This window comes from Lepisma saccharinum, chromosome 3 (genome assembly GCF_977018435.1).
Source record: "Lepisma saccharinum chromosome 3, izLepSacc3.1, whole genome shotgun sequence".
Lineage (NCBI taxonomy): Eukaryota > Metazoa > Arthropoda > Insecta > Zygentoma > Lepismatidae > Lepisma > Lepisma saccharinum.
This window is the reverse complement of record NC_139231.1, coordinates 59,599,002-59,611,261: the sequence shown is the minus strand read 5'-3', so window position 1 is coordinate 59,611,261 and position 12,260 is coordinate 59,599,002. Positions and strand designations below refer to the sequence as shown.

Below are 12,260 nucleotides of genomic sequence, written 5' to 3'. Positions count from 1 at the left end.
TGTCCAGTCGGTAATACGTGTGACTGCCACGCGGGAGACCCGGGTTCGAGTGATTTTAGGTGCGAATTCTTCCATCGATATTCTGGTGTTCACCCAGTCTCTACTACATTGGTACCAGGGGACAACCTTGGTGGGTAAAAGCTGCCTGAGAATGGTGCTGATCACATCACGTCCACAATGGCGGACATCGTTAGTATGTGGAGTCCTACCTCCACCTCCCCCTCCCACAACGTGCATTCACGGTACATTGCAATGTGTAGGAGGGGGCTTTATCTTTTCTATAGGAATGCCTGTTCTATTTTCGCCAGTACGACTGCAATCGGAGGATCATTGTCTTTATTTTCCCCTGTACTTTAGTTCACGTGCGACGAATAGGATTAGAAGAAGAAGAATCCTAGTGGATCCTTGGGTTTGGCAAGGAATGAAATGTTGACGGAATTGGAAGCTTTAGTCCTTATTGAAATCCTTCCGGATTTTTTAAATACTGAAATCATAACCTTTTTACGTGCGATACGATATAAGGTTTGCTAAATAACAATGAAGACTTCGCTATGAGTCATGAAGCTTTTCGGTGGCTATCTTGATGTTCACTAAACTGACAGCATTAGATAGATCTGGCCATCTTTCTTTCAATTTTTCCAGCAATATAAATTATATCAAAATTCTTAAAATATCTTAGTAATTAATTATTTTCAGCATGTATACATTTTCTTTATAAATTGAATGCACGTTATGCCATTTTTAAAGCACGGGCTGGTATATTATGGGAAGACTACAGCTCCATCAGCCCCCGCTCGGATCGCAATTTATGCTTCAGAATACCTCGATCCTGAACGTCTTGATTAGGCTCAAAGAGAGGCAAATGCTAGAACTTGAAAGCTTGATGGATCTGTGTCCCTGTGATGTAACGTGACCTCTGAGTTCCGGCGCCAAAAGTTTCCTAATTTGTCTGAGGATGACGAATGACGTGTTGCGCCGTAGACATCTCGGAATCGGCCCCTCCCGTGGCAGCGCCTGACGCCGTGGAAGTCGGGAGTCGCCACATTCATTCTCTCCTGTCTCCCGACACTTTGTAATAGGCAAATGAGGTCTTGGCATATTTCCCTCCGAAACTGTCGACAACTTTGAACGTGATTAAGCATGTAAGGGTTAGCAGCGAAATTTGCCGCTCTAAAATATGACTGACGTGCGAATTAACGGAATAGCGACGAAACTTTAAGTATGAATGGGAGCAAAAGGTAATAGACATGTAAATTTGGAAATTTGAAAAAGCAAAAGGAAATAGCGACGTATGTTTGGGGATAAAAAAAGAGCAAAAGGAAATAACGAGGTAGGTTCTAGATGAATCAAAGCTTCAAATAATAATAATAATAATAACGTTACCGGATTCAGAAGCCCAAGTGTATACATACCTATTTGTGTGTGTGTGTGTGTGTGTGTGTGTGTGTGCATGTGGATGTGCATGCATACAAATCCTACAAATGTTTGTGTTTTCCTTTTGGTACAAGAGGGAAGTAAGAAAGTAGCCGCTAGCAGAAATGAAGTTTCGGACCTCATATTTTGCACCGTCTTGGTGGCCTAGCGAGTTAAGTTATCGAGTTACAATCCTCCCACAGAAGGTTCCGTGTTAAAGTCCTGGCCTGGCCGTGAGTTTTCTTTCGAAAGTGTCTTCTATTTCAACGAATTTCAATCAATTTCATTGTCACGATTATCCAGAAAAGATATGCCAAATAAGAAATATGTACGTAAATAATACATTTGCATAACATTGTAATAAAAGGTTCTGGGTTAGATTCACGGTTGCAGCACGTATCAGTGCTTCGAGTGTCGCAATATGGTATTAAAATGAACGTAAAATCAAACTTTTCTTCGCAAAGGTGACATCGTGGCATTCAGGATTCGCCGCTCGACATTACACGTGCGTACCCCAGCACACTTAGCAAAAATACATATTAAAACTAAAAAAAATTGAAAATGTGGTAATGAAAATCCTGATGCGCAACATTTATTCTTAGAATGTCCAATTTTCTCACTTCAACGAATCACACTATAAAGGCATACAACGTTTGAAAATTCCATTTCCCATATTACTCTCTTCCCTTCTATCATAATTATCTCATATGACATCTGTTCGGATATGCACGAAAATTTAGGCTTGAAATATAAGATGATTTTATAAAGTAACAGCGCAAGGATAAAAGTGAGTTATTTACTCATACAATCGTTTACGTTTGTGATACTGGTGAACTTGAGTGACTATCTACCAACTTCAGAAGAAAAACATTAAAACAAATACAAAAACAGAAACGCTGACCAAAGTCCACAGGATATTGTTGGCAGGGTCATGTAAAAAGAGAAGAAGATCTATCTTAATTATTAATCTGTGTTGTTAATCGCAGTAAAGTGATCGCAGCTACGTTGGACAACGACATTTAATGAAAATTAATTTGAATTCACCATGATTGCGAGTAAGTAGTTAATAGTTAACGATTTCTTTCCTATAGTTAGTTAAATGTATATAAGAATATTCACTTGACATAGAGATTATTAAATTTGGCAAATATTTACCGCTATACTTCGAATCATATTGATGGAGCTGACTTACACATTAAACTGCGTAGCTTTTATTTGTATTATGCACATTATAAAGTCAAGGACACATTAGTTATGCTAGTTACATCACAGTTTAATCGAGAACAAAATATCGTCCAAGTCTTCACATTGCAAAAGCAATATGCTACATGGAGAAATTTGTCTATTTTTAACTATTTACTTGTAAATGTTTACTTTTGAATACCATGTATGTTCGACGAACGTATAGAGATTATGTTTTCACTATACATTTTACTTTAATCATAGCAGATATGAACCTAACCATGTAAGTGATGGAAAATAATGAGAAGATTAATAGGTTTGACTGTGTTTGGATGTGATGCGTTAGTAAGGAGTTGCAGTTACCTTTTTCGAGGAAAGCTAACCGTAACTACGGAGATTGGTATTTTACAAGGAGTAACTGTGAAGTTAATCGAGTTCCCCATTGAGCCAAGTAACTCTAACTAGAACTCAGTTACATTGAAAAAGGAACTTTCCGAAGGCTGATGCTTGAGTTTCTGGGGAGCAGTCACAAATTAGCACGCAAATATGGGTGTTATCTACGTAGTTTACGTCTACCTCCCGTGAATTCGCTACTGCAATCGGATATTAATGATTTTGTATGCATTCAATTACATTACTCATTTTTACAAGCAGATAAGTTTGTGTCGTGTTTCTTATATTCCTAAGCTAATAACAGTACCAATAACCTTTTTTGGTACCAGTAGTATAAGCCGGAGACACATTAAACTCGTTTGTTTTCATATAAAAATCATTGCTACTTACCTCATATGCATAGCGGAAGATTTTTCAAGCTGGGGATCACTTTTTTCCCATGAAAAAAGCGTTATTTTTAACATTATAATCATTTTTTAGTCGTTGCTAATTCGGCGTGCAAATTTTGACTCACGTTGTCTATCGTCAGCTGATATGCAGTATCGTCAGCTGATGTGCAGTGTTTCCAAACTTATGAACCGATAAATGCCGCACAAACTATTCACAAAAGGTTTTTAAGCGAAAATTGAGGCTAGACTCTACTTTACGTCCTTATCTGCATGGTGATTGCTTCTTTGCGTTCGCGGTGCGCGATCGTTGTGCGGCACCCGGCATCTCTTCGGGTAAGTACCTTTTTCTTTTTACACTTTCTGTTCACGATAGCCCCACTATCCATTCACGGGGTCGAGGTATGCCTACGAGGTTAGGTTAGGCCTGTTAGGTTAGGTTCCATTAGCACTCATTTCACCCCTAAATATGTGCTTCATCATCTAAAAAATTCCTCAGTACGTTCAATTGCGCATATCCGGACAACATCCGTTTTTCACGATTTACTCCTTCAGGAAATTTTTGCTCGCTTTGGGATTTACGTTGTTGAATTCCTTATAAAATAAGCTTTCCAACGATATATGACTAGAGTCTTACCTTACATTGGAAAAAAAAAACTCTCTCACATGTCATCTTGTCAAACTACCGCGTGGTTGCTACACTGTGAGGGGGTTACATAACCGAACGCGCAGAACATTTGATTCACGTAGTCGACGGTAATGGCGGCACGAGCTATCGTACAACGGAGGTGCATGATTGACGAAAAATACCTTATTTGCAGGCAAAATACGTTGCACGATTCTAAAAAACAATTTCCCCGGCTTCAGAAAGTCCCCAAGAACGCAATTCCTTAAGTACTTTCTCGTCTTTTCTCCTGTAAATTTTAAGAAATCCGTCTCCGGCTTATACTACCGTTACCCATTTTTTTACATTCTGACTCTTACGCAACACGATATATGCATAGTACAACCATGGCCTTAAATATATGATGAGTGGGGTTCAACTTTGTAGCCCAAGCACGGGCGTGTATATATAGTTCACGTAAGGGGTGGGGTTCAACTTTTGGTATGATTAGGGTTGCTATATTTCATAAGGGAAAATCCGGAAGCTTGTTGGGGAGCGGGAAGGGAGGGGGGGTGCTGGACCCGACAAAGTTGTGTGTATGTACATATCCATTATCATATTCTTTACACTTCTTAAAAAGAAACAGAAATCTACTTCGAAGTATATCATTGACATCGAAATTCCTTTTCCGTGCCATAATGAATTAAGCTCCTATCTCACAAAGTCGAAACTTTATTTGAGAACTGCGGACTGAACAGTGCGGACGCCCAAGCACTGACTGTTTACAGTAAACCGATTACTATGCAATGGAAGAGATTTGCAACTGAAATTCAGTGCTGCTAGCAGACGGCGGCGCTATCGTGAAGTCATATCTTTGCAGCATGTTCTTGTAACCCGATAACTCTTGTATTATCGAGGGCGAGCGGTTCAATGTACAGTTAGATTGTTTAGTAAAATGAGCATTTTAATATTGCGCATTTACATATAAATAAAGTTATTATCTTAATCATTTCTTCATTCCCACCCGATTCCAGGACATTTGTCCATCCCGAAGAAACTATTCGGGACACCAGGACAAATGATATAATTCCGGGATTGTCCCGGACAATCCAGGACTTATATCAGGATTAGGTATGATCAGGCTATCAAAATCCAATCTATCAACCAGGCCATCCAACATTTTGACACACTGTTCCAATGAATGAGGGATAGCCAGTTCTCATTTTTGGAATAAGTTTTTCCAATTTTGCAATGTGTTGACTGTGTTCAGAGAAACGTGAGTTCAATTCTATTACAAAATGGTCCAAAAATGGACAACGAAGGTTTACTTCGTAATATTATTTTGTGCTCTCAGCTGGTGCATTATTCCCTCAGATTTGACGGTTGGGTGTTCTAGGTCTCTTCGTTTGTTTATCATACTCTCTAAGAAGTTTCTCTGCTTTGGAATAAATTTCATTAAAGTTCTCTGAACTCTCTCTTAGTTTTTCTTTAATATCTCTATTAGAATACTGACATGTTCACAGTACTGAACAGTCCACCTTTTGAGGTGCCCAACATAATCTTGCACTGCATGAAAACAATTTGGTTAGAACAAGTGGAGATGCTCAAACTCCCCACAGGTTACACAGTGACGAAACTGAAGCGCTTGCTGAAATATTTCTCTACATTTCCGTCACGCTACTTAGTATTGATACTTTGCTGTTCATCTTGTGTCAAACAAGTTGATAATATTACGGTGTTTCCCTGGTTTTCTTGCAGTGCGTTTTTAAAAAGCAAATTCCTTTAAGAAGACTCAAGGTAAAAAAAAAATTATAACTGATTTGTCAGTCCCAATGCAGTTTCTTGTCGCAGAAATTTCGAACCTATCAGAAAATTGCAGACATTTGGTCTGCAGTCCCAGCTGGTGTGTGAAATTAAGTAATTTCCTTCCCATCCGTATCCCGTCCTATACGTCTCGAATTTATGAGAATAAAATAACTCCGAAGTAATTTTTATGAACAAGCGGATAGAACAGGTAACCTGATAATTTTACTGAACCATAAGGGGAGGGTTTGGACCCGTTGAACCCCCCTTAAATACGCCCTTGAGGCCAAGGTTAATGCAATTTTAATAGTTCAAATTTATTAGTATTTATTTACTTTTAATAAATACTTTTAAAATTTTGTCTCTAAAATAATTTGGCTAGATGTACATTAATTATATTAATCATAAGAATATAATTTTTTCATTTAAATTTGGTATTTTTAAAACTCTTACATTTCTGTGTAAGTGTGATATTAATATCTTTCATAACTCTTTCAACCAATTTTGAAATGTTTTTACTTTGATTATATACTTAATGCAAATATTTATTAAACCGATATGAGTGGTTTGGACCCGTTAGATCCTTCCCTTATTTACGGCCATGGCTACAAGCCCCGCATCGCCTCCTTCAAGAATGAACCTTATCGCTCACGTCTTGAGTTTATTTTCCAGGAACGTGTTTCTTGCTTTCAATCCTTATGGGCGCGACTGCTATTCCAGACTCCGAGTATTGCAAAGGATGTGGAGAGAAAAGTGAGAGTCATCCGATGTGCAAGTACAAACAGGTATGTGCTTTCACGTGTATCACATATCAGAAAATTTACAATTTTTGCCGTGTTCTCTATACAGAATACATGACAAACGTGGTTAAATTTACGACATGCACCAAAATATTACACATATTAGCATATTTGCATTATTTTGTAACTTAGTGATTATGAAACCGTGTTTAGCATGTAATTGTATGCATTTAAATAGTATAAACAATGTGGGCAACGATGCTATTGCGATTGTGAAAATAAGATTCTTACATATTGGGAATAAGCTCTTCAACGCTTACATGTGGTTTCAGTCAATTTTCCTTGCAGGACATGAAAATATGGCCCAAGCAAAGAACGTTAATATTAGTTTGGAACTCAGCACCCCGAAATCTACAAAGAAATCATAATTTTGTATTGTAAAAAAGAAACCATAATTTTAATTGTAAAGCATTTAATTTGGCAACATCGGAAGGAGGTTTGGCCCGACAACCCAATGCCTGGCTACGTCATTGGTTGCAAGAGCATAAAAATAGAATACTGCAGGAAGCATAAACTTTCAATTCAGGAAATTAGGTCTACCGTATGATCCGAAGTAAATTATACCGAAATATAAATATAAGCCGTAAGTTGAATTCAAAAAGAAGAAAGAAAGTAGTTCATTTCTAAAGTCCTCAACTTTATTTAACTTACAAAAATCTGACCTGTAGAAACAGTCAAAACTTTGACGATCGCACAATCTTCTCTGGCAGCCAGTTTGCTAAAAGGGGGAACGGGAGTTACTGTTGATCCTTTGTACGTTTCGAAATACAAGCCGAAACGCTCCTCAACCATAGTGAACAATTTGAAGTGTGGTACGTACAAGTAGAGTTTGCTCTATAAAGCACAGTGTATCTCACAATTGTCAATGTTAGCATCTTATATCTTGTGGCCTACCTGAGTGGAGGAGTAGTTTGCTCAGCACGCTACGACGTCAGGACACACGGGTTCAAATCTTGAGTGTTCTTTGTGAATGCCTCTTCATGAATGTCATCACTTATCGTCACTGCCGCGATTAGCCAAAAGTGGAAGAAAAGCGACAATAAATAAAAAAAAATCAAATCAACTTATATCTTGTAGATGGTATCGTAAAGAACAAAAATGATTCAGCTCTTCTACAATCATGGGAGTGCACAATTACCCCCCAATCCCCGCTAAAGCGATGCGCATATTTATGTATACGATTGCCTTCTTCCAAAACTATTTTTCGTTGACAAAGTTCCAGTATTCATTGGCGAAAAGAGAATTAATAACAATACTGTTATCTTTGTTTCCGGCGTGTTACCTTTTAGAACAAGGACATTCACGGGGGGGGGGGGGGATTTGGGGTTCAGCCTGTTCCCGAAATATATGCGAAATAGTGGTATTAAGAATAAAGCATATGAAATTCATAAAAACAGCATTAATCTTTATTTTATTACACATACTTGGAGTAGAACTGCTTCGTTGTAAAAGTTAATTGCACTATGCTGTAATAAAAGATCTTAAACTTTATACCCACTCAAATAATTGCAATATTGCTCGAAAGCACACTAGTTCTCGTGCAAAGTAAGTGAAAACCAATTCGATTTGCATGGTTAGTGACATAGAAGATGTCACCACGCATTCTAGTTTTTGCAAATCACTAAGGTTCACTTGTTAAGAATTATAGAAGCATCCTAGCAGACAGAGCAGTAAACACTTTCGACCAGCAAACTCTGCACTCCGAACTCAACAGTCTCAGAACAACGCTGCGACAGAACGGAGACGCCAATAGGGCTCTTACTAGGGCCGCCGCATCACAGCATAGACCAGACGGGGATACCAGCATCGTCCATAGAAGGTCCGACTCACCAGATCCCGGCCAATCTGTAGAGGAGAACGTGGCCCTTACCAGAACCGATTGTTCGCCGCATAGTCTTTCCACTACAAGCAATGTAGGTCCTGGTTTCGAGATACGTTGTTCTAGTTCGCTTCACTTTTGAATCTAGGTGTGCAGGTGTATCCCGGTGTCAGGCTGGTGCAAGTGAATGACGTTCAACCAAGTAGACGCGTGATCGTAGAGAGAGTCAAAAAGTGCAGCCAACTAGACGGGGCTAGCAATTTGGATCCAACTTTGAACTCTAGTGCCAGTCCCGGTTACCCTTTCTGTGCATCAGGCATGCAACCTAGGGAAGGGATACAGATATCACAACAGATACAATTACTGGCAATACATCGGAAAAAATTAAGCAGAGATTATAGTTCCAAGACCATGCACAGGCCGCCACCTAAGATCAAGTCTCTCCTCTGCTCAGTCAATGATGATCTTGAGTTTACCGCGTCCCTTTAGAATTAGGGCTACTATAGCTTTTGGATCAACAGGACGTACAGTAGAACAGCTCGGAAAAGGAACGACAAACTTATATTAAACCTTTTCAACCTAAAAAAAGACAGGGGTAACAGAGTACACCATCATAGACGGCATAGAATTTTATTCGTAGGCACCAAAATCATATCCAGACTGGGACAGAAGAGTCACAGAAGCCACAATCATTGCAGAGGTTGGATTTCTGCGTAAGAGCACGAAGCAGACTATTTTTATACTGTTTCTTTGTCTCGGATTAACCTTTCCTGATTATGAGAACAATGTATGCCCACTTAACGTTGAAAGAGAACACCTACTTAACCTGGTTAATCTCCTCAGAATGCTTGTTTGCATCAAGTCGCTAGGAAAGCTTCATTTCCTACTTTTCGAACTTCAACAGTTTCTTTATTGAGCCACCTTGCACCTTAATACACGTAAAAGCAAATGCCAGCAGCTGGTCAATTCGTTACAGTTTTATATCATAACAAATTGAATTGTAAATTCAACGACTATCGTTAGTTTAACTACTGTCGACACTTTCGATGGCTCTTATAGAGACCCTTTGTTAATGCAGGGCTTTGGACTTTTCAGCAAATTGGTCCAAATTGCGGCGATAAGATATTCGTCCACGCTATGTTCTATGGCTTTGAAGATGCGCTCCAGGAGAATCTCAATTTGGCGAGGTCGACGTACGCAACACTGTGCAGCATCTCAAATATGAAGGGAGTGGTAAGTGCACCCACATAGCTGGTGGTAATGTAGCATAAACAGTTATAGTATATTTTATAGTTTTATTCCATTCTCTCCACAAGAGCAACCTGGGAGGATGCCAGAGGATTTCTCCCCTAACTGACAGGAATGGTTTCATCCCCCAACCTCTTAAAAAATAGTAGCACAGATCTTACCATTAGATTTTCAAGCACCAGCTTTTCCATGAAGAAAATATATATTTTCCTGTTTTCAAAAGTATTAGTATAATTCTTGAAAACACTGGTGAAACTTTATCTACCTATTTCGTTATCAAGAGATATCTAATATTGTATTGTTACTGTTGGCTAATATGTTAACAGCATTCAAGCAAGAAGTTACAGGATGGGGTAACCAACACCTTTAAGGGCTCCTGGTATAGTCATTTTCAGATTAAATGCTTGCACAAGAAGATGGCTTTGATTAACTCTTTTCGGAACATGTATTAATTCAAATATTGGTTCCATGAAACATACAGGGTGACAATTAATGAACTATATGAAATAAAACAGTCATAATTTCTGAACGGTTCGCGTGATGACTTCCAAACTGCGTGGCTGGCCACAGGGCATGATGGGAATTCGTATGCGTATGCGCACGCAACGTGTTGATGTCGGCCATTTGCAAGTGAAAATGTCCTGGAGGAGTATTTTGGGGACCGCCACTGGAAGGGGGCTATGTTAAGGACAAGGTGTACAGAAATAACCCCAAAACCATTGCCGAGCTGAAAACTGCCATTCAGGAGGTCATCGATGTTTCGACACTTCAGCGGGTCATGCAGAATTTTGCTGTTCGTCTGCCCCACATCATCGCCAGAGATGGCAGACATCTCGAACATGTCATAACCTAAATCCGAATGTCTGTAGTGCCGTTTACATGTGCAATACAGTTTGTGTACTACGTGGTTTGTCACTAATTTCCGTTTTATTTCATATAGTTCATTAATTGTCACCCTGTATGTTGCAGAACCAGAAACAAACTAATACATCTGTTGCAAAATGCAATAACAAAGAGAGAAAAATGACAAATCGGGATGATGATGGTAATAAAAAGCTAATACTAATAAGCATTTGACATTTGCCTCTGAATTCAGCAATGGTTAGTGTTTCCACCAAAGGAAATTGTGGTTCTGATTACATTCATTCTAGCTGACTTATTTCAGGACCAAATTCTCTCAGCTGGTCTTGTTCTTTTGTGTCCTGGGACACAGTTTTAACGTAACATGACACTGCTTTATGTTTTGATTATAAATTGTGATATGTGAGTCTTGGAAGAGAAAATATGACGTATGGCGTCGCCTCGTATAAGAAATAATTTATGAACCTTAATAACTTCCTTATCATTAGTAAACTAGTACTGTAAGTAACCCTTCGCCGTACAAAGAAGTAAAGCGATGGGTTGGAAGAACAACACGTAAAAGAAAGCAATATGTTCTGTTTCTTTGTTTCCTGTCGTTGGTTGATATCGTAAAATTCTATGAAAATTCCTATTCCAATTGCTATTCATTAAGATGTGGTGACGATTATGTCAGCAAACTGCTGGTCACCGTGTTGATTACGTCATATTAGTGGACGCAGATATGTAATTTTGGGGCATTTTTAGAATGTTATTGAGACGGATCTAATGTGAGGCTCCACCATTTTTCATCTTTAATCAGTTTTGGCAAGGTAAAATCCTACAATTGCTGGGCCTTGGACTTTAAATCTCCTCCCTGTTGTCATTTTAGAGGTGGAAATCGGAACTAGCCGTGGTGAGCCAGAGAATCTGCGACCAATGTTTCGGGTCTGGAGACGTACCGGGCGAACTGGAAAGCTTGTGCTTAATAGCGATGGGTAAGTGCTGTCCATTGTTCTGCCATTATTGTAGACTTGTAATATAGTGTTTTGTATATTCTTTGAAGATCTACCGTATGCTCTGTAGACGAGAGACCGAGCCAGTGAGCCTCAATCACGTGATTGCAATACTAGCTCTTTTGATTGATTTAGTTTACGTCGCTTTTGTGCCCACTTCTGGGTAATCGCGACGATGTTGTTGAATGATGATAAGATAAGATAGACGAAGGGACAGTGGCAAACATACGCGTATATGGACGACACAACACGAACCTCACAGATGATTATGGCAATGGTCCATAGGACAGAGCCTCGTTATAATGCTGGTTCGTGTAACTTCAAATGAGACATAATTTCCCACCCCCACCCCCATCGTGCTTTGTGGTGAGAGACAGAAAAGTCTGAATTTTTCCGGGAGTGTGGGACAATACCGAACACACTGCCCACAGCTAACGTGTGATAAAATTTGTAGCAAGAACATATATAATTATCGTGAAGTAGTTTATTGAAATGAAAAAAGGAATTATGAAGATTTTACAATATCAAAACAGAATAAAAAGATACTTACTTCGTCATCATCTAATTGTTACAATTATAGTTATCATGAAATGCAAAAATACGTATATAAATACCATTGAAGCTATTAAATCAAATGAAACAAAAATATCAAACCTGATTTTTCTTCCAATCCTCACTATCAGGCTTCGTTGGGGAGCGGGAGGGGGGGGACACTTTCTGCTCCACCAAAAAAAAAAAATCCTCGAGTGTATTAGATTT

The 12,260-nt window shown here is 39.0% G+C and overlaps 1 protein-coding gene across 2 annotated transcripts in view; it reads left to right on the top strand.

The window, feature by feature from the left end:
• Positions 1 to 12,260, top strand: part of LOC145985806 (venom allergen 5-like) — a 40,252-nt gene that overhangs the window by 18,552 nt on the left and 9,440 nt on the right. Inside the window, exons 1-4 of one of the 2 annotated variants that reach the window (XM_083119893.1) lie at positions 2,362 to 2,468; positions 6,454 to 6,566; positions 9,496 to 9,633; positions 11,378 to 11,483. In XM_083119893.1, coding sequence (XP_082976019.1) covers positions 2,459 to 2,468; positions 6,454 to 6,566; positions 9,496 to 9,633; positions 11,378 to 11,483 — 367 coding nt within the window. In that variant the 5' untranslated portion in view covers positions 2,362 to 2,458. Of the gene's footprint in view, positions 1 to 2,361; positions 2,469 to 6,453; positions 6,567 to 9,495; positions 9,634 to 11,377; positions 11,484 to 12,260 lie in introns of those variants that run through there. The other variant, XM_083119894.1, reaches the window with a different exon arrangement.